The 23887-nt window shown below is 37.1% G+C and overlaps 1 protein-coding gene across 2 annotated transcripts in view; it reads right to left on the bottom strand.

Moving 5' to 3' along the window:
- Positions 1-4776: 4776 nt before the first annotated feature.
- UGGT2 (UDP-glucose glycoprotein glucosyltransferase 2) overlaps positions 4777-23887 on the bottom strand; it is a 233044-nt gene continuing 213933 nt past the window's right edge. For both annotated transcript variants that reach the window (XM_069067351.1, XM_069067350.1), the window contains 2 exons: positions 13272-13419; positions 4777-5656 (listed from right to left, as the gene is read on the bottom strand). In XM_069067351.1, coding sequence (XP_068923452.1) covers positions 5634-5656; positions 13272-13419 — 171 coding nt within the window. In that variant the 3' untranslated portion in view covers positions 4777-5633. The remainder of the gene's footprint in view (positions 5657-13271; positions 13420-23887) is intronic.

Here is a 23887-nt window from a genome sequence, read left to right on the forward strand (position 1 = left end):
ATTCTTTCTTTTGACTAGTTTAGACGAGAGTGAGGTTCAAGTATTAGCCACTCTCCCTACCCTCGTTTCCTCATTTGTATAGATGTCTATTTGTACACCCTGCTTATATAAGATGATTTTCCCTCCTCTCCCCTCACTGTGTATTACCCTTCCCTCAGGATCTAGACATAAGACACTCTCAGACCTTGTCTGATTGGACTAAGACACTCATGATGATATGGTTGAGTTGGGGACATTTATTGTCTCCCCATATTTGAATGTAGGCAGTTTATCCTTGTTTAGTCCTTTACTGTTCATTTCTGTTTGCCTTTGTATATTTTTCTTCACTCCTGTGTATGTTTCTCTGCTGCTCTGGTCTTTTCATTAGCAATACTTAGAAGTTCTCTATTTTAGTAAAGATTCATTTTTTTCTCTTGTAGCATAATCAGTTTTGCTGGGTAGGTCATTTATTGAAATAGGATGTCTCAGCTTTTTTCTTTTATCACTGTGTTCAGACAGTTTAATGTATCTTAAATTTTTTCTCAATCTGTTTTCCAGATCAGTTTTTGCTATGAGTTACCATACATTTTCTCCTATTTTTTTCTCACCCTTTTGACTTCATATTTCTTCATGGAATCTTTGGCTTCTGTTTGATCCATTCTAATTTTTAGGGAGTTTGTTGCTTGGGCAAAGTTTTGAACCTTTTTTTCCAAGCTGTTAATTCACATTGCAATTCTTTCTTCCATAGCCCTCATTTCTTTTCCAGTTTTTTCCTAAAGTGCTCTCATTTAATTTATAAAAACATTTTAAAACTCTTGGCTTCATCTCATATGAAATTTAAATTAGTGGTTTGTAGTCAAGTTTTATTTTTTTTTCCTGAGTCGTTGCTGATAGATGTTTTGGACTTGTTCTCTTGTTGTGTATCCCTGCCACCATAATAGCCCATTTTGAGGGTAGCAGGAGTGGTGACAGCTCTTTTTTGTTTTGCCCATTCTTCCAACTTGCTTCCTGACTTTGGACTTGATTAGTGCTGAGCTCTGTTGTATTTCTGGGGGGAAGGTCTGGGGTGGTCCAGGGACTGGGGATTTTAAAATTTTAAGTGTCTCCAAAGTGGTCTTATCTAGGACAAAGTCTGTTTACTGACCCCCCGCCCCCCTCCCACCTGAGCTCCACAAGTTCCTGACCTGGTTTTGAGTTTGCAAGAGTAGACTGCTGTTGGATTCCACCCATATCAGCCAATTGGAAAGCTCTGTTGGTTCAAAGTGGCAGAACTAGGATTCCTGCCTAGGTTATCCTTCTGCCAGCTGGGCTAGATGCTAGAAATAAGACCCTGCTCCAAGCTTGGGGTTTGAGTCAAGCTGCTTTGGCTGACTTTTGACCTTACTCGGTACATTGCCCAGGGCCTTCCTACCAGGAATGCCACCCCTTTGTACAGCTCTGCTCACTCTACATGAATTTGTGACCTGTAACTGTGTTTAGGGCGACAAAGCTGTTGGGTCACAAATGTCATAGCATTCTAAGTTTGGATTTCTTGCTGTAGGGCAGATCTTCCTGGACATTGGAGTCCATGACAGGCTCAGGGTATGTTCCTGCCCTGACCCCATTCCTACTCTCAGAAGACCTCCCTCTCTCCTATGCCTAGCTGGGCCAGATAAAATGATGCACTTTTTCTGGATTTCCCCTCAGGTTTTTGTTTGGTCTGATGCATTTTCTAGATTTGTTTAGGAGTTTGCAGACAGGAGTTTACCACTTTGGTCCCTATCACTTTGCCATGTTGGCTCCATCTCCAGGTAATGTATTCATTCTCAAAAGACAAAGGCTTTGGGACTATAATGTACAACACAGAGTTTACATTTTTCTTTCTTTATGGTCTTGATGACTATTAGGACTCTGAAATTAAGTAACTGAGGACTCAAGGTGATGGGGAAGGACTTTGAATTATATTAACTCTGACTTCAGATTTACAGCACTGAAACTCTCTTTGAGGCAATCTATGCTCCAGCCAGATAGGCTGATTTGTTCACTCAAGTCAATATTCTACTCCTTTCTCCATTTAGAATCTGTTGCGTCAAGTCTTCACACCAGTGCTACTGCATGGAATTGCTTCTGATCTCACTCAAATGAGAGCATTATCTTCCTCCTCAGATTACATTTACACACTGTTGGGGCTGGCCCTAGCTACTGGCCTGGTGCCATGCACATAGTAGGGACGCAAAATGTTTCTTGTTGTTATCATTTTTCTGATTAGATAGAGCTTTGAGACTTTCAGCCTGTCCTCAGATCTTTACATTTTCCTTTAGGGCAGTGGAATTATCACAAAATTTATAAACACACGGAATGCTGAGCCAGCTTGTGGTTGAGACAAATAAGCTGTCATTGTTCCTGTTCTTAAGGAGCTTAAAGGTTATTGGGAAAAGAAGTAGATTCTCCTTGTGTCCTTAATGTGCTAACTAGATCCCGCAATCAGTGCTATACAAATCTTTAGTATCACATAATTAGAACCCTCAAGTGGCTGGCTGGACCTCCCCAATTCCTTAATTTTAAGTAGGCCCTGGACTTGAGAATTACTGGTCAGGATTTGAAGCCTCAGGAACCCAGACTCTCATTTTTTCTAGTATGCTGAGCCTAAGCTTAATTAAACCAGGTAGCTTGCTATCTGAGTTGGTCTGGTTTTCTAATTTCCAGATGAGACCTGAGGAGGTTGGTGAATTTAGAGAACAAAATGGATTTTATCCCTAAATAGTTGCTTAAGCCTTTAAGGGGAAAAAAAACTGAGAAGGTATGAACAAGAAGCAAACTGGCTTCATTAATTAAGAGTTTGAGCACTACAGCTAAGATAAATCAACAGGATCTGAAATACACGTAATCTTTTTATTTTTTTCAATAGGAGGATGAAGGAAAAAAATCTCACCTTCCATTCTCCTTGCAGACTTGGATATGTGCATACCAAGAGGTTGCTTTTAAAAAAGCCAATAGAAACAAGTTCTGCACAATAATTTTTAAAAAAAATCAATCAACAAGCATTTATTTTCTTAACTATATCTCCCTCCCCTCTTCATCAGGCAAAAGCCAAAAACAACCTTTTTAACAAATATGCAGTTGAGCAAAACAAATTCCCATATTGGCCATGGATACAAATGCATTCTGAGTCTATCACTCCTCTCTCTGGAGGTGGATAGCATACTTCATTTGTCTTCTGCCATCTTAAGAAGCAGTAAAGGTTTCTTATCTAAAGGAATGGATAACATCTTGTTAACAATAGGACACAGGAAACATAGGGACAGAGGGTCAAAATGCAAGGAGGTAAACAGGGTTTATGATCTGATCTTAAATTGGGTTGCAGGACTTTGGATAAACATTGGAACAAAAAGTCTTAAGACTTGTGAGAGCATGGGAATACTACTACCTACTAGTATGTCTTCCATCTCTGAAGAAAGTCTAGCAATGAATTTGATAGGACTCACTGCTAACAATAAAACTATGATAAAAGAGCAGATTATTTTCACCTACACTTAATCTAGGAATTTACAACATTGCAGTTTTCACATTAGTGCCTTCTATTTTTATTTCATGCTCATTTCTGAATATAACCCTCTACTACACAACCCAACAAGCCTTTCAAAATATTTCCATTTTATGAACTGAGCAAAGAGAAACATGGTCTTAACCTGGATCTCATGTACTTGGAGCTTTGTTTGTTTTGTGTTTGATTTTAGTCCTCTCAAAGGCATAGCCACTTGTATATGTGAGAAGGTAGATTTTGGCTGTAAGCACACTGCAATGCAAAAAACAATAATATGCAAATATTCTGGATTAGAAGCCATCTATTTTTTCAGGATTGCAAATCAGTTGGACTTGTACTAATCTAGCAAGCTGTCTAGTTTGCAAAATAAGGTATTTTATGAATATTTTACAAAGGCTGCTGAGATTCCATGTTAAAGGCATAAGCTAGCTTCATAGGAATGTTATGTATTGAAGTGTCTTATATGTACTCTGCAAAATTACTTCCACAACAGTTTGTTATTTAAAGGGGGTCTGATGTGAACAATTTCTTTTTAAGAGAAATAATATTGTAAAGAGAAAAGAGTTAAGTGGCAGTACTGAGATTCTAACCAGATTTTCTGTCTTCCTGTTGCTAACAGCAAATTTACTGTAAAATAATAGAGAAGAGACAAAATAATTGACTTGAAAATTCCAGTAGTATGGAATCGTTTAGTGTAGAGGCAATCAATCCTCTATGACTTAATTCAATAGCTCTTAAAGCACCACTGGATTATAGCACATTTAGTACTTTTCATAATGATGGCTGGCATACCAATTATAGGTTGAATTATCTGCAATATAGTCAAAGAAGATTCTTGCCTACACATAGGGAAAATATTTTGAATTTATTATTTATTTCCCACAAAATTTGTTAATAAAGTTCAGTCTCTGTTGATATTTAGCATAGGACCTTATAAAAAGGTGTTTCATAAATATAAGTTCAATGAATGAGCATAATTTATGAGGAAAATTAATTTGTTCAAATCACATTAATCCCTGAGGATGCCATTGAAATTAGTTATTGCTCCTTCAGAAATATATTTATCAAACTAACCCTAAAGGCTATATTTTAATAGGTAATTTACAATATGTTAGGATAGTTTGAATTATAAAATGCTGGCATGTAGTGAACACTTAATATTTCTGATCTGACCAGTGAGAATTTAATAATCTTATTAATCTCTTTTATTTTTTGAATAATATTTTATTTTCTATTCACCCATTTGAAAGTGAAAAATAAGAAAATAGAAACCATTTATTTTTAAGTTCTTAATTTAGGTAATTTTTATTTTAAGTTATTTACTTTGCAATAATAGCTTCCACTACCATACTGGTTTGGCCTCTCCCATCCCCCCCATGAACAATCAGGTTCATTTTTCATGCACATGAATGCCATTTTATAAATACATATCAGAAAGGAAATGTTACTTTATAAAAATAACATCATATAATTCTATGTACTGAAAATAACTGATTATAGATCACATGACTGAACATACCAAAATAGCTGATTACAAAGCAACATTACTTGCATTGTAAAATAATAGTTAAGATATAAAATAGGTTCCTTTTTTTAATGGCAATTTTTGAATGGTTGAACAGAGTTACCCATAAGTTCTATTTGTCTGAGTAGCAGGTGAAAGGAGAAAAATATAAAAATATTTGTTTCTCCAATTTCAGTTACATTTTATTCATAAATCTGAATTACACAGTTCAAATATGCACAGCCTTTTGTGTGAATGCTATCAGAAACAGCCAATTTGGAGTACCAATTTCTATTTCCAATCAGACACACATTTACTGAACAATCCAGCAAAACATCTCCCTTTAACTGCTGAAACTTGGCATGAAACCAAGAAAAAAGGATAAGCCAGCTTTAAAAATTCAACAGGACAAAAATGGTTTACTGCTTTTTAAAAGAAATTGCTTACTTAATATGTTAAACATGTGAATTTTAAATAATCAGGGTTTTTTCTTAAATTGAAGAATGTTTAACTGAGCTCCAATAAAAGATTCAAAGCACAGCCTCTGCAGTAGTGCCATTCCTTATTTCATATGATGCTAGATTCAATTTTCAAAATCATGACTCCCTTCACAGATGCAAAGCGCTGCTAGAGTTCATCTCGAGTGAAAACTGCAAAAGAGAAAGAAGAATTTATTTTGGTATTTGTGACCTAGCATGTCTTATCAGGTGAAATAATCCCTTCCTCTGATACAAGGATTGAAGAAGGCAAAGAGGCTGAAAACAAAGGGAAATTTGCTTTAGTTTTAATAGAGTTTAATTCATTGGATTTCTGTGATGGAAAAAATGATTCAAACCCTTTTAATCCAGTTCTTTCATTTCATAGGTGACAGCAGATCTGGAGAGAAGTGACTTGCTGAAGGTCACATCAGAAGAGAGGAAGTGGAGGTATCAAGTCTAGATGACTTTCTCAAGGGGGTTAGCCATGAAAGGGTGGATCCAAGTAAAAGAGTTTTTAAAGGATGGGGCATGTTTGCAGGCAGCAAAGGTGTAATCCCAATCAAGGCAGCACACTTGAGGGCTGCTGCTATGAATAGTTTTAAGGGTCTAATTGCAAGGTATAATGAACACTCTATTCAAAATTAAACTTTAAGAAAGTAAAACATATCACAATCCATACACCATAACAACTTATTACCAAGGTGGCCACATAGCTTTAAACAAAACATATCATTCAGTATATAACATGACACTCAATATGTAACATGGCACACAGCATGTATCATTGCATTCAGTATATAACATAGCACGCCCCAACCTTATACTTGTTCATACAAGCAGGACATCCCAGCACCACACATTCTTTTTTTTGCCTTTTTTGGAGGGCAATTGGGGTTAAGTAACTTGCCCAAGGTTACATGGCTAGTATTTTTGTGTGGGTGTTAAGTGTCTCAGGCCAGAACCGAACTCGGGTCCTCCTGACTCTAGGGCTGGCGCTTTACTCACTGCGCCACCTAGCTGCCCCTAGCACCACACATTCTTAAGGGTTAAAAAAAAAAACACAACCTAACCCAAAATCAGGAAATGCTACTCAGCACCTCTTCTCCATGTCATATACTACCAGCAGTGAGGCTGCACTAGCAGACTTAAGGATACAATACAGATTTACATAAAAACCACCCCTGAACTCTGTTGCCCCATTCCTTCTTTCCAGTGCTGTCAAAACTGGTTGCAGGCTGTGGAAATTTGGCCTCAACAGTCAGCTTGGCCATAGCCCTTTAGATCACAAAGCTTGCCAGGTGCTACAAACTGGAAATATCAGCATTGTAAAGCTATGCACTGCATGTTAAGAGCTGTACAGCACTCCACCAAGCTTGAGGGAAAGAGCACAGCACAGTTGGGGCAGAGATGTAGACTGATGAGTTTGAGTTTGAGATGCTGTGAGATCTATTTCCCAAAGAAACCACAATCAGAAGGGAGGGAGTAAGGAAGAGTGAGTGACAAGGAAAAAAAAAGGAGGAAATGAAAGTATCAAAAATTTAAAAAGGAAGACTTTGAACAAAAACAAATCAATAGGATGAAAAGCAACAGAAATATGACCTCCAGATCTAGTAAATTAATTCAGGAATCTATGACTAAATACTGTAAAGGAAAATGATTGAACACTTGATGATACAGAGGACTTGGAGGAATTTGAAAATAGGTAACCAAAACATGCTATCCTGGAGTGGCTTAAGAGAGAAATGAGAATTATGAGAGTGGAATTTATGTTGTGCATAGCAAAATGAATACAGCAGAAAAACTTGAATCTTCAATGGCAAACATCATCAAAAGAAACAAAAGAGAGAAGAGATTGAGAGTACAAATACATAAAAGTCAAGGACAGCCTACAATAAGAGAAGCCAAAAACAAAAATATTAAAAAAAAAACTTATGTAAGCAAAACATAAAGATCTTGAAGACAGTATGTAAAGAGACAACCTAAGCATCATAAGTTTCCCAGAAGAACATGACAGAACAAAAAACTTGAACACCATAATGAAGGAAATAATAGAAGAGAACTTCCCAGAACTTCTGAACACAACAAATAAATCCCAATTGAAAGAATTCACAGATTGCCTCCAGAAAAAATAAAAAAATCCAAGGCTGCAAACTCCAAGACACAAGAATAGGTTTTGGAATATAATATTCCTGAAGGTAAAAGAGCTATAAAGAACCTACCCAGAAAAAAAACAGAGTATAATCCTTCAGGGGAAAAATGGACAGTTAGTGAAATATACTACTTTCAATCATTTCTGATGAAAAGACCGGAGCTGAATAAAAAATTTGACTTTTCAAATGTAAGACTCAAAAGAAGCATTAAAAAAAATAAACATGACAGAGAAATTATAAAGGACTCAATAAGGTTAAATTGTTTACATTTCTATGTGGGAAGATGACATATGTAATTCCTAAGAACTTTATCATTATTAGGGCAGTTTAGAAAGTCTCTACATAGATAGAAGGCATGGGAGTGAGCCATTTATATTGGAATGACCAAAAAAAAAAAAAAAAGGATAAGCAAGAAAGAGGGATGCACTCAGAGGAGGGGAAGGGGAAAGAAAGAATGAGAAAGATGATCTCACATACAAAAGGCACTCAAGGAAGAGCTTTTACAGCGGAGGAGAAAATGGATTAGGGGGTGGGCAACACTTGAACCTCACTCTTCTGCATTGCAATGTTCACGGAAGGAAGAATACATAATACAGTCTCAACTGGGCACAGAAATCTATCTTACCCAGCAAGGATGTAGGAGGGCAAAGGGATAAGAAAATTCTAGAGGGTGATGAAATGGAAAGTGGGTTAAAGAAGGCAGTAGTTAGATGCAAAAGAAACTTTTGAGGAGGGACAGAGTAAAAAAAGAAGGATAAACAGAAGAAAACAGGATGGAGGGAAATGCACAGTTTATATCTATGAATGTGAATGGGATGAATTCACCCATAAAAAAGAAGCAGATAGCAGAATGGATTAGAAACCAGAATCCAATAATATGTTGTTTACAAGAAACACTTGAAGAGACTCATAGAAACTTAAAATAAGGGATGGAGCAGAATCTATTATACTTCAGATGAAGTAAAAAAAAAAAGACAGGGGTAGCAATCAATCTTGGACAAAACAAAAATAGATCTATTTTAAAAGGATAAGCAGGGAAACTATATTTTGCTAAAAGTCACCATGGACAATGAAATAATATCAATACTAAACAACTATGAATCAAATGGCATAGCATCCAAATTTCCAAAGGGATACTTAAATGAATTACAGGAGGAAATAGTAAAATGATACTTGTAGGAGACTTCAACTTTGTCATCTCATAACTACATAAATTTAATCATAGAATAAGAAAAAAAGAAGTCAAGGAGATGAATAGAATTTCAGAAAAATTAGATATGATAGACTTCTGGAGAAAACTGAATGGAAATGGAAAGAAATATACTTTTTTTCTCAGTTGTACATGGCACCTTCAGAGGAACTGACCGTATATTGGGGTGTAAAAACCTCACAATCGAATGCAGAAAAGAAGAAATATTAAGGGGGTGGAGTCAAGATGGTGGAGTAGAAGCATGACCACCAGGCGGCTCTGGCTTCCACCTTCCCCAATCAATGTAAAAAGTGGACTCTGAACAAACTTTCGAGCTGCAGAACCCACAAAATGACACAGAGAAGCTAACCTCCCACTGAGGACAGCCCAGCAGGCCAGCAGGAATCGGCCAGCGCAGCACTCTAGGAGCCGAGCTCAGGCCTGTGTGAGCCAGAGGTTTTAGCCCCAGGGTGGTCCTCACCAGCTGCTAGCTGGAGGGACTCCACATCAGCAGCAGCTGTGGTGGTCCAGAATTATCAATACATAGATGCTAACGACAAAGTGAGAGGTCAGTGCAGTCTGGACTTTGGGACCCAGTAAGTGGGAGTGTGTCGGCTTTTGGTCCTGGGGCAAGAAGCCACTGAGACGTCAGCACAGCCAACCAGCGCCACATGGCAGCTTCAGCTCCTGGCCTGCAGAGTGTAGGGGGACCAAACGACCAGTCTGAGGGGTAATCGCTCTTGCTTTGATCTGCTTGGATATGGATTGCAGTCTAGGGTGGAGGTCCTGGGGCATGTCTCCAGCTTGCCAGAGTGTGTGCGTGGAGGCCTCAGAGATGCACCCATCTAATACCTCCAGCAGCTGAAAAAACCCCAGCATTTGGAATGAAAGCTCCCCTGTCTGGTGGAAGAGTCCTACTGTGGCAAAAAGCCCAGGGGTCAAGTGACTGAGGGGCAACATAACCAGGCAAAGGAAACAAAGCAGACAGAAGAATCCAACATTAGACTCCTATTTTGGGGACAAAAAGGAGCAAAGCATGGAACAGCAGGAAGACAGTGAAGTCAGAACTCCTGTACCAAAAGCTTCAAAGAAAAATACGAGCTGGTTACAGGCCATAGAGGACCTTAAGAAGCAGATAAGAGAAGTGGAGGGAAAATTGGGAAGAGAAATGAGAATGATGCAAGAAAATTATGAAATGAGAGTCAACAGCCTGACTGAGGAAAATCATACCTTAAAAAATAGACTAACTCAAATGGCAAAAGAGGCTCAAAAAGGCAATGAGGAGAAGAATGCCTTAAAAAGCCAAATATGGCTGATGGAAAAAGAAACTCAAAAGCTCACTGAGGAGAATCATTGCTTCAGAATGAGATTGGAGCAAATGGAAGCTAATTAATGACTTTATGAGAAATCAAGATGCAGTTAAACAGATCTAAACAAATGAAAGAATAGAAAGCAACGTGAAATATCTCATGGGGAAAACCACTGACCTGCAAAATAGATCCAGGAGAGATAATTTAAAAATTATTGGACTACCTGAAAGTCATGATCAAAGTAAGAACCTAGAAATCATCCTCCAGGAAGTTCTCAAAGAAAATTGCCCTGATGTTTTAGAACCAGAGGGCAAAATAAAGGTTGAAAGAATCCACTGATTACCTCCTGAAAAAGATCGCAAAAAGAAAACTCCTAGGAATATTATATCCAGGTTCTGGAATTCCCAGATTAAGGAGAGAATATTACAAGCAGCCAGAAAGAAACAATTTTAATATTGTGTAAACACAATCAGGATAACACAGGATCTGGCACCTTCTACATTGAGCGATCAAAGGACTTTAAATATGATATCCTGGAAGTCAAAGGAGCTGAGATTAAAACCAAAAATCCCCTACCCAGCAAAACTGAGTATCATGTTTCAGTGGAAAATATGGTCATTAAGTAGTATAGAGGACTTTCAAGCATTCTTGCTGAAAAAACCACAGCTGAGGGGCGGCCAGGTAGCACAGCGAGTAAGAGCACTGGCTCCAGTGTTGAGAAGACCTGGAGATCGAATCCCGGGCTCAGACACTTAGCACCCACCCAGAAACACCTGGCCTTGTAACCTTGAGCGAGTTACTTAACCCCAATTGCTTAGGGGCAGCCAGGTGGCTTAGCGAGTAAGAGCACCGGCTCCAGTGTCGGGATGACCTGGATCAAATCCGGGCTCAGATACTCAGCACCACACCCAGAAATAACTGGCCGTGTAACCTTGAGCAAGTTACTTAACCCCGATTGCTTTAAAAAAAAAAAATGAAAATAAAAAACCACAGCCGATTAGAAAATTTGACATTCAGATACAAGAAGCAAGAGAAGCATGAGAAGGTAAACAGGGAAAAGAAATCATAAGGAACTTATCAAAGTTGAACTATTAACATTCCTACTTGGAAAAACAATAATAGTAACTGATGAAACTTTTCTCACTATGAAAATAATTGAAGGGAATATAAATATATATATATGTCTATATATGAGGGTATATGGGCATATGAATACATATGTGAATGTATGTATATATATTTACAGGTATACATAGAGGGCACAGGACCAATTTAATAGGAAGGGATGATACTTAAAAGGTGAAATTAAGAGGTGAGAGAGGAATATAATGAGATGGGGAGAGACAGAATGGGGTAAACTCTCATAAAGAAGAGGCAAGGGAAAATGGTTACAATGGAAGGGAAGAATAGGAAGACAAAAGGGAATGGATCAACCTTATTCCCATTGAATTTGGCTTGGGGGGGGGGGAATGAAATACACACTAAATAGGGTATCTCACCCTCCAGGAGAGTAGCGGGGAAGGGGATGAGAGGGGGGATGATGGAAGGGAGAGCAGGCTGGGGGGAAGGGAAGCTGGAAGCACCCACTTTTGAAAAGAGATGGGATCAAAGTAGAGAATAGAATAAGTGGGAGGTGGAATAGGAGGGAGGGAAATATAGTCAGTCTTTTACAATATATCTACTATGTTATTGTTTTACATTAGCTACACATCTACAACCTCTACTGAACTGCTTATTTTTCCAGTAAGGGTGGGTGACAAGGAAGGAAGGGAATGAATCTGGAATTCAAAGTTTTAAAATCAAATGCTTAAAAAAAATTATATATATAATATATATATGTATACTATTATTAATACTATTTTACATGTAATTGGGAAATAAGATATACAGGTACTGGGGCATAGAGATCCACCATGCTCTAATGGAAAAGTCAAAAGGGGTATGGGAGAAAATATGGGAGAGAGCAGATTGGAGGAGGGGATATCCTGTGGGATCGCTATTTTGGGGTGGTGGGTAGGGGAAAAATGGGGAGAAAATTTGTAACTCAAAATCTGGCAGAAATGAATGATGTAAATCAGAAGTTAATAAAGCATTTGAAAAAAATAAATGAAAGTTGGGACTTCTGTACTTCTCTAGTTCTATGGTATTTCCTCCTATTTTTTATGATGTTTCAAATATTACTGCAGTTTCTTTTTAGTACTTCATGATGTTGTTCACCTGGGCTATGTAACACAGCAAGAGCAAATAGGTGCATTCTTACCATATCTCCTTTTTCTATTTACTATCTGGGGGTGGGGGTGTACCTGGGGACTCGAGGCCACATGTGGCACTCTAGGTCCTCAAGTGTGGCCCTTTGACTGAATCTAAACTTCACAGAAGCAATCTCTTTAATAAAAGGATTTGTTCTGTAAAAACTTGGACTCAGTCAAAACGCCACACCCAAGGACCTAGAAGGCTACATGTGGCTTTGCAGCTTCCCCACCTCTGATCTAGGATATTAACTCCATGTTAATCATTTTTCTTCTTTCATTTCTGGTGTAAAAATATTTATTCTGGCAGAAAAAAACAGAAGCCAAATAAAAACATCTCTCTCTCTCTCTTTCTCTCATATGTGTGATGTGGTTACAGTGAAAAACTACACTGGTCAATTTCTACCAACAAATTCACAGTGCACTGAAAATGGAAATTAACAGGAAAGCCTAAAGTAATGAAGAACACACTTTAGGGAACAATGTCCAATATATATATATATATATATATATATATATATAGTTAATTGTGAAGATTTAGATTAGTTTATTAATCATTTCCTTGATGGATAAGGTGGGATTTATGCATATTTTAATAATAAAAACCTTTGCTTCCTTACTATAAGAAGGTGAAAATTTCACCAAATGCTTGTTATGGAAATGAAAAATCAGGAGACTCTACAAAGCAGTAAAATGTCAATCCCTTCCATGACTCTGCTTTGAATTAAAGGTTCTCAATCTACTAATCCAGGACATTCTTATTATGCAATCAGCTGTCTTGAAGCAGGAGTTACGACCCAACTATTTGATTAATTCACTCATAAAGAAGTAAGTCTATAATCCAGTCTTTAGCCTTTAATAATAAAACATGTGGTTGGTTCAACTTACCCTTTTTGGAGGATGGTTTACTTGAATTTCTCTTTCCCATTGCAATCTCTTCTAATAGATTTCTAATCTCAGTGTCATACTCCACCCATTCTGGGATAATCCGGGCAGCAGCTTTCAATTTAGGTTCTTTGGTTTTGGGATTGTTGCACTAAAAGTTTAAACAAAATATCAAAAAATCAATCTCTAGGAGATATGTCTGTAAAACTCAGTAGCATTGCTGTGACCAAAGAACCACCATGACAGCTTATCTGAAAGCAGAACCCTACCAAATTCAGACATACTGAATGTCGGTCACATGAAATACAACCAGATCAAGTTGGAAGGAGGCACAATACAGGAGGACTACAGGCAGAGGTGTTGGTAGACCTGGATTCTAGCTCTGCCATTCACTAGTTATCTGAATATCTGTGTAAGTCGTTTTTTGTTTTTTGTTTTTGCTTTTTGGAGGGCCATTGGGGTTAAGTGACTTGCCCAAGGTCACATGGCTAGTTTTTGTGTTAAGTGTCTGAGACTGGATTTGAACTCAGGTACTCCTGACTCCAGGGCCGGTGCTCTATTTACTGCTCCACCTAGCCACCCCTAATCTGTATAAGTCTTAACCTGTTGAACCTCAATTTTCTCATTTGTAAAATGAATGGAGTGTACAAATGGTCCCAAGGTTTTTCACAACAGAATTTGCTTTTAGTTAAAAACACACAATCTAATTTCCTTTTAAATGATTTCTGAGCATTATTAGCTCAAATGGAAATTTTAAAAATGTTTAAAGCAATGCAGATGGTTCTGATACTTGGCAAATCATCATATGCAAACTGTTTTGACAAAAGTTCCAAATATATTACCAAATATACCAAATATATTCATAAAAGAACATATCAGACTATATTAGTAAATATTCATATGTATTTTCCTGGGTCTAAACATCTGGTTGCACACTTTGTTTTCTAGAGACAGCACTGTCAACAGCCCTTAGTAATGTCTAACCATTTACTCCTTCTCAAATTGTTCTAATTAGGTAATGCAATAATGCTGTTAGCGAGAACTCATCTATTAAAGCATATACACACATACATATATACACATATATATTATATATATATATACATTCATACATATACATATATATGTAGGCAACTAGGAGTCTCAGTGAATAGAGTGCTGGGCCTAGAGTCAGGAAGACTCATCTTCTTGAGTCCAAGTCTGGCCTCAGACACTACTAGCTGTGTGACCCTGTGTAAGTCACTTAACCTTGTTTGTCTCAGTTTCCTTGGCTGTAAGATCAGTTGGAGAAAGATATTAAAAAAGTCATCCTCCAGAAGATACATCTGCAAAAGAAGGAAATGTCAAACTACTCCCACACCTTTGCCAAGAAAACCCCAAAAGGGGTCATGAAGAGTCAGACATGACTGAAAAATGAATGAACAGCAACTAAACACACACACACAGATTTATTTATTTTTACCTGAGACTTTCAAAAACTCTAAAAATTCCTATTCAATAGCACTTTTTGTGTCAGGAAAAAATTGGGAACAAGGTAGGTGCCTCTTGATTAAGAAATGGCTAAACAAATTGTGCTATGTAAGAAGTCATAGAATACTGGAGTATTATAATGCTGGGGGAAAAAAGATGAATATGAAATATTTAGAAGACCATGACTTATAAGAACTAGTGTAGAGTGAAGTAAACAGCCAGGAAAACAATATATACGTAAGTAGATTGTAAATAGAAAAAAACAATGATATGAAATTGAATGTTATATTAGGACTAGGCTTGACCCTGGAGAAGAGTTGAGAAAATGTATCTTCCTACCTTCTTTGCAGAGATGGGAGACTATTAATAGGTATGGAGTACTGAATTTACTATCATACTGAGTTTGTGTGTTAATTGGTTTTACTTAGCTTTCCTCCCTTTTACTTTTTAAATTTGTCATAAGAGGAGGCTTGTAACAGCAGAAAATATATTTGCAATTGTCAAATATATTCAGCTTATAAAAATATATGCATAAATTAATGTGATATAAAAACAAAAGGTATCAATACAAAATTTAAAAACTCTATGCAATAATATTTGAATAGTTAATGATACAATAGAAAAAAAAATAAAGAATCCCACTAGCATGTGATCTTCAACAAATCATGTTACTTCCCCAAACCTCATTTTCTTTTTCTGTGAAGTAAGGGACTATGACCAGATCATCTTTTAAAAAATCCCTTCAAGTTCTGAATATTCTATGATTCTCGGTGACCTAACACTTATTTTAGCTCTTTATGGATCAGCAAATTGAAACCAAATGACTGACAGCCTTGTGTGTGTTCTTTGGACTTTTTATGTACTTTTTGGGGAAACAAAGGATATGTTTACATAAAAATTTTTAAAGGTTTTCCCCCCTTCCTATTAAAAGCTTTTGAGCTATTTGACAGTCAACAACCTTTGAGTCTACTGAATGTGTACCAAAACTGAGCTGTTAAACTGGCATCTTCAGAAAAGTCTTTTCTATCAGTTCATATACAGGTGTTCTTGCTCATTGGTGCTCTCAAATCTCTATGAAGCAGGACCCTCTTCATAAGTAACATCACAGATGGATCTTTCTCTTTATATAAGCAACAGCAAATCAAAATGCACTTTAGCAAAGATGTGTTCTGCTGTGAAGGTCCCTGGAGCTGCTGACTCTTAAGAGCTGCTGCTCCCAGCCCTGCAGACCTGTCCCAGGCTCCTTCTCCAGACCTAATCAGCAATGTCAGCAGGTTGATATGTGAATGATGCTTTGGGCTTTCCTTTCGCTTTTTAATGGGGTCTTCTAGGAACACAATCATCTTAGAGGAACATTTAGAGATCATTAACTGTTAGTGGTAGATAATGAATAGGAACAACTGCTGAATTCTCCAGACTCTGAAATTGTTCCCTCAAATCTCTTGATCAGTTGTTTAGTCACATCCAATTGTCAGTAACCCTGTGGGGCTATATTGTCCATGGGATTTTCTTGGCAAAGATACTGGAGCAGTTAAAAGGTTAACAAAGGTTAAGTGACTTTCCCAAGGTTACACAGCTAATAAGTGCCAGAGGCTACATTTGAACTCAGGTCTTCCTGACTCCAGGTCTAGCACTCTATCCAATGAGCCACCTTACCTGCCTCTTCTCAAATCTAGAATAATGTTATTTCTATTAGGTGGTCAAAAAACAAATCTCATATACTTTTATTATTTTTTTTAAATTTATTTACTTTTATTTTACAACATCCAGTTCCATGGTCTCTTGAGTTTCATTTTTTCTCCCCCTCCCTCTCCCACCCACCACCATAATGGCAGCCTGCACTCGAATATAGGATCTACAGATATCTTCACATTAATCATTAGGTTCTAAAGAAGGATTATAACTGATGGGATGATCAGTGGGAAAGAGGAAACGCAACAAAACAAGAAAAAGAAAGAGAGCAAGTTGTTTGTTTCACTTTGCATTCAGACTCCGCATCTCTTTCTCTGGATGTAGGTATCTCTTTCCGTCCTGAGTCTTTTGGAGTTGTCTTATAATCTTACATTGCTGAGAGGGACCCAGTCTATTGATGTTGGTGGGAACACATACGTTATGTCTGTGATTGTGTAGAGATTTCTCCTGGTTCTGCTCTTCTTGCTCAGCATCACTTTATATAAGTCTCTCCAAGTTATTATGAAATCTGTCTGCTCCTCATTTCTTATAGCACAGTAATATTCCATTACATTCATATTCCACAACTTGTTAAGCCATTCCCCAATTGGTGGGCATCCCCTTGATTTCCAATTCTTTGCCACTACAAAAAGAGCCGCTATAAATATTTTTGTACATACAGGTCCTCCTCCCACTTCTCTGATCTCTTTGGGATATAACCCTAGAAGTGGTATTGCTGGGTCAGTATGCACTTATTTATAGTCCTTTGGGCATAGTACCAGATTGCTCTCCAGAATGGCTGGATTAGTCCATAACTGCAGCAACAATGTATTAGTGTTCCAATTTTTCCACATCCTCTCCAGCATTTGTCATTTTCCTGTTTTGTCATGTTAGCCAATCTGACTGGTGAGATGTGGTACCTCAGAGTTGTTTTGATTTGCATTTCTTTAATCACTACTGATTTAGAACATGTTTTTTCATATGCTTATAGACATCTCTAATTTCATCTTCTGAGATCTGAGAACTGCCTTTTCACATCCTTTGACCATTTGTCAATTGGGGTGTGGCTTGTATTCTTATAGATTTGACTCAATTCTTTGTGTATTTTAGAAATGAGGCCTTTATCAGAGACACTGGTTGTAAAGATTCTTTCCCAATTTTCCACTTTCCTCTTAATCTTGGTGATATTAGTTTTATTTGTACAGAAGCCTTTCAATTTAATGTAATCAAAATTATCCATTTTGCATTTTATAATGCTCTCTAGTTCTTGTTTCATCATAAAGTCTTTCCCTCTCCATAGATCTGACAGGTAAACTATCTTTTGCTCTCCCAAATTGTTTACATTATCAGCCTTTATACCTAAATCATGTACCCATTTCAACTTTATTTTGGTGTATAGTTAGATATTGGTCTGTGCCCAATTTCTGCCATGTTCCAGTTTGCCCAACAGTTTTTGTCAAATAGTGCATTCTTATCCCAAAAACTGGGGTCTTTGGGTTTATCAAACAGTAGATTACTATATTCATTGGCTGCTGGGTCTCCTGTACCCAATCTATTCCATATGTCCACTACTGTATTCCAAAGCCAGTACCAAGTAGTTTTGATGTCTGCTGCTTTGTAATACATATTAAAATCTGGTATGGCTAGGCCACCTTCCCTAGCATTTCTTTTCATTAATTGCCTTGATATTCTGGACCTTTTGTTCTTCCAAATGAATTTCGCTACTATTTTTTCTAGCTCTATAAAGTAATTTTTTGGTAGATTGATTGGTATGGCACTAAGTATGTAATTCAATTTAGGTAAAATTGTCATTTTTTATTATATTTGCTCGACCCAGCCATGGGCAACTGATGTTCTTCCAGTTAGTTAGATCTGACTTATTTTGTGTGAGAAGTGTTTTGTAGTTGTGTTCACATAGGTCCTGGGTTTGTTTTGGCAGGTAGATTCTCAAATATTTTATGATGTCTAGAGTAACTTTAAATGGGATTTCTCTTTCTATCTCTAAATGTTGGATTTCGTTAGAGCTATATAGGAATGCCAAGGACTTATGTGGGTTTATTTTATATCCTGCAAGTTTGCCAAATTTGTTTACTATCTCAAGTAGTTTTTTACTTGATTCTCTAGGATTTTCTAAATATATCATCATGTCATCTGCAAAGTGTGATAGCTTAGTCTCTTCTTTGCCTAATTTGATTCCTTCAATTTTTTTCTTCTCTCATTGTTACTGCTAATATCTCTAGTACCAAACTGAATAAGAGGGGTGATAGTGGACATCCTTATTTCACCCCTGATCTTACTGTAAATGTTTCTAGTTTATCCCCATTACATATAATACTTGCTGATGGTTTCAGGTAGATGCTACTTATTATTTTAAGGAAGACTCCATTGATTCCTATACTTTCTAGTGTTTTTAATAGGAAGGGGTGTTGTATTTTGTCAAAAGCCTTTTCTGCATCTATTGAGATAATCATGTGTTTTCTGCTAGTTTTGTTTTTGATGTGCTGTATTATACTGAGAGTTTTCCTGATATTGAACCACCCTTGCATTCCTGGAATAAATCCTACCTGATCAGAGTGTATTATTCTTGTGATGAGTTGCTGTAGTCATTTTGCTAATATTTTATTTAGAATTTTTGCATCTATATTCATAAAGGAAATTGGTCTGTAATTTTCTTTCTCTGTTTTGTCTCTTCCCAATTTAGGTATCAGTACCATATTTGTGTCATAAAAAGAATTTGGTAGGACTCCTTCTTCTCCAGTGTTCCCAAATAGTTTGAAAAGTAGTGGAGTCAATGGTTGTTTAAATGTTTAGTAAAATTCGCTAGTAAACCCATCTGGCCCTGGAGATTTTTTTTTTAGGGCTTTCCTTGATGGCTTGTTCAATTTGTTTTTCTGAGATGGGGTTATTTAAGTAGTTTACTTCCTCTTCAGTTAGTTTGGGCAGCTTATATTTTTGTAAATATTCATCCATTTCACTAAGATTGTCAAATTTATGTGCATACAATTGGGATTGGACATAATGATTTTTGATTATTGCTTTAATTTCCTCTTCATTGGAGGTAGATTCACCCTTTGCATTTCTGATACTCATAATTTGGTTTTTTCTTTTTTTATCATATTGGCTAAAGGTCTATTAAATTTTTGTTTTTTTCATAATACCAGCTGTTAGTTTTATTTATTAATTCAATAGTTTTCTTAAATTCAATTTTATTAATCTCTCCTTTGTTTTTCATTATTTCTAATTTAGTATTTAATTGGGGATTTTCAATTTGTTCTTTTTCTAGCTCTTCCAGTAGCATGCCCAATTTATTGACCTCTATTTTCTCTATTTTATTTATGTATGCATTCAGGGATATAAAAGCTTCCTCTAAGAACTGTTTTTGCTGTATCCTACAAGTTTTGGTATGTTGTCTTATTACTGTCATTCTCTTGAATGAAGTTACTCATTGTTTCTATAATTTCTTGTTTGACCCACTCATTCTCTAGGATAAAGTTATTTAGTTTCCAATTAGGTTTTAGTCTATTCTTCCATGGCCCTTTATTACATATAATTTTTATTGCATCATGATCTGAGAAGAGTGCATTTAATATTTCTGCCTTTCTGCATTGAATTGTGAGGTTTTTATGCCCTAGTACATGGTGAATTTTTGTATATGTGCCATGTACCACTGAGAAGGTGTATTCCTTTTTATCCCCATTCAGTTTTCTCCAGAGGTCTACCATATCTATCTTCTCTAAGATTCTCTTTACCTCCTTAATTTTTCTTGTTTATTTTGAGGTTAGATTTATCAAGCTCAGAGAGGGGGAGATTGAAGTCCCCCACTAGTATGGTTTTGCTATCTATTTCTTCCTCTAACATCCTTAACTTCTCCTTTAGGAATTTGGATGCTATACCGCTTGGTGCATAGATGTTTAGTAATGATATCGCTTCATTTTTGATGGTGTCTTTTAGCAGGATATAGTTTCCTTCCTTATCCCTCATCTATTTTTGCTTTTGCTTTGTCTGAGATAAGAATTGCTACCTCTGCTTTTTTTGCTTTATCTGTGGCATGCTATATGCCTCCAGGCTTTTACCTTTACACTGTGTGTCCCCCCATTCCAGATGTGTTTCTTGTAAAAAGCATATTGTAGGATTATGGTTTTTGATCCATTCTGCTATCCGCTTCCATTTTATGAGAATACATCCCATTCAAGTTCAGTTATGATTACTATCTGTCTCTTTCCCTCCATCCTATTTCCTCCCCTGTTTATGCTTTTATTTTTCTCCCCTTCTCCTTTTCCCTCCTTAAGACTTTTCCTTTTGACCACCACCTCTCTCAGTATTCCCTTCTTATCAGTCCCCCTTTCTTTTCCTCTCCTTCACCCCTTTTCCCTCCCTTCTAACCACTCCCTCCTTTGTAGACCTTCCCCCCTTCTACTACCTTTAGGGTATGATAGATTTTTATATTTAACGTAGTATGTTATTTCTTCCTCAAACCAAGATTGACAAGAACAGATCTCATGCAATGATCCTCTCCCTCCCCTCTTTCCCTCTATTATTATTCGTTTTGCTTGTCTTCTCGACAATCCTATATCTAACTGGTTTTGTTATTCCCTCCTTGCACCAGAACCAATGAGGGAAACACTCATATAATGCTCATCTCCCTCCCTTCTTTCCCTCTGCTATATTGTTTTTACGCCTCTTTGTGTGGCATAATATACCCTTTTCTGCTTCATTCTTTCCTCTTCTTCCATTGCAGTCTCTTTATAGCCCATAATAAGGTTTTTTTAAATTGTCATTTTGTGTAATTTATACCCACACCCTCTATTTGTCTACAAACAGTTTGCTGTTATTAAATAACAGGGTGTGTGTTTTCCTTATTTACCTTTCTATGTCTCTCTTGCATCTCGTAATTGGATGTTGAATTTTCCATTGAACTCTGGCTTTTTTATCAGGAAGGTCTGGAAGTCCATTATATCATTGAATGACTATCTCCTTGCCTGGAAGAATATGTTCAGTTTCGATGGATAGGTGATCTTTAGTTGTAACCCGAGCTCTTTTGCCTTGCAAAAAATCGTATTCCAGTTTCTCCGATCTTTCAGTGTAGAAGCTGCCAGATCCTGTGCGATCCTCACTGTGGTTCTGCAATATTTGAATTGTTTCCTTCTGGCTGCTTGTAGTATTTTATCCTTTACCTGATAGTTCTGGAGTTTGGCCACAACATTTCATGGACTTTTCAATTTGGGATCTCTTTTAGGAGGTGACTGGTGGAATCTCTCGATTTCTGTTTTACCCTCTGGTTCTAGTATCTCAGGGCAGTTTTCCTTGATGATCTCTTAGAAGATGTTGTCCAGGCTCATTTTTTCATCAGGATTTTCTGGTAGGCCCATGATTCTCAGATTATCTCTCCTGGATCTGTTTTCCAGGTCAGTTATTTTTCCATTGAGATATTTTACCTCTTTTCCTAATTTTTCATTCTTGATGTTTTGTTTGACTGATTCTTGGTTCCTCATAGTTATTCACTTCAATTTTGGTTGATTCTAGTTTTTAGCGAATTATTTTCCTTGGTTAGTTTTTGTAGCTCCTTTTCTATATCACACGTTTTTCTTTTTAAGGAGCTGTTTTCTTCATTGTAATGTTTTTCTAATTTTGATTTTAAAAGAATTATTCATTTTATATTCTATCTCTCTAATTTGGTTTTCAAAGTTCTTTTTGAGCTCATTTAAGAATGCTTTCTGTACTTGAGACCAGTTGCCTGTTGAGGCTTTAGCTGTGGGTGTGAAGTCAATACTGTCTCCCTCTGAATTTGGTTCCTCCCTCTCACAATAGTAGGACTCCAGAGTCTTTGTCTTTGCAGTCTGCTTTCTACCCATTTTGAGGCAGGGCCCTAGCCATGCCCTTCCTCTAGGGTTCCCAAGCTTTTACTATTTAAAGTTTTGCTTTGGGGCAATAATTGCTATGTTTTTAGGGTGAGAGGGGGCATTGGAGCAGCCAGGGTTCACTCTGCCATCCTGGTCCCTGTAAGTCCAGATAGGGGCTTTTTAATTTCCAGGCTGTGAGTTGGTAATCCCAGGAGTAGCTGCTGCCACTGTCAGGGACCCTGCATTTGACCCTTACCCAGCTCCATCCAGTCCCAGCCCTGCAGTGATAGGCCTGGCAATGGCCCTTGCAGTTGGTGGGTCAACTTGCCATCACGTTGATCAGGACTTGTCAGGCCCTCTGCGATCCCTGGAGTCCAGGCCTCTGCACCAACCCCCGTCGTCTTCCGGGCCTCTGCTGATCTCATAAAGGCTTTCTTACATCCTCTTGGACATTTGTCAATATTTACCTGTCTCATTTTCTCCATGTCACCTTTTAAAAACAACTTTCATGTCCATGACTGTATTAGAAGTGAACCATTCCTAGTGAGTTATAACTATCAACAAGCATTTCATGGGCTCAGCCAATATCCCAGCCTTTATCCTTGCCTGATATTTTCAATTCAATTTGTTCAATTTTTTTTCATAGTGTAAAGAAAATTGTAGGGAAACAAAATTAAGTCTGCAAAATTTGCTTCACAGTTACTTTGCTTAAACACATTTTTCTGTAAGCTCAGAGATGCTTCTGATTCTTTCTCATATCTACATTAACTCAAAGGAGCTATTAGAAAAGTAATGGAATGTCTATTCCAAAAAACTTTAAAGTTTTCGTATTTCTTTAAATCTGCATTGGAAGTGGAAAAGTTCTGTGGATAAATATCTGAATGAGCCTGTCAGTAAACCAGATTACCATTGCATCTATAAGCAACTTTTGCTTTGTTTCAGTTTTATCATTTTATTTTTCATCACTCTAAATTTTTTGGGTATTTTTCTACTTTCCCTCATTACTTCATTAAGATCTCTTTCTATAATAAAATACTCATCTCTTCTGTTAATGGTTCTTTCCAAAGGGAAATCCAGAAGGGTGTCATCTCATATAATGAATTATATATTACTGATCCAATTCATAAAAGTGCATTTGATTCATTTTAAATTCCTCTCTCTTCTACTATAAAACACCATCTTCTTATATTTAACTGCTGACACTTCTAAACAATGCATTATTCCCCAATGTTATCTCTGACAGCTAACTTTACTTTTGCAAGTTTATGCAAATCTTCCAAGAACATTTTGTCATGACCATCACTGAACTCTATCTAAGAGTTTGTTGGTTGAGATGAATTTGTTTGCCATTAGAGTTTGGTTTTCTCAGAACTTGATGTAAAAAGGTTCCCTTTAGCCTTCTAGAGATGTAATAATAGCTCACAGAGAATTCTTAAAGGTGTGCACGTTGCTTTACATGTGTTGTTCCATTTGATCCTCACCACCACCCTTTGTTTGAGGGAGAAGCTGTTATTATCTCCATTTCACCAATGAAGAACTGAGGCTCAGAGAGGCTGAGCAATTGACTTTGGGTCACACAAAGCTAGTATGTGCCTGAGATAGTTTCTGAACCCAGGTCTTCCTGAGTCTAACACACTG

The sequence above is a fragment of the Petaurus breviceps genome, unplaced genomic scaffold, assembly GCF_028583685.1.
Source record: "Petaurus breviceps papuanus isolate PSGF00001 unplaced genomic scaffold, PetGlider_PUasm1.0 90743, whole genome shotgun sequence".
Taxonomy (NCBI): domain Eukaryota; kingdom Metazoa; phylum Chordata; class Mammalia; order Diprotodontia; family Petauridae; genus Petaurus; species Petaurus breviceps.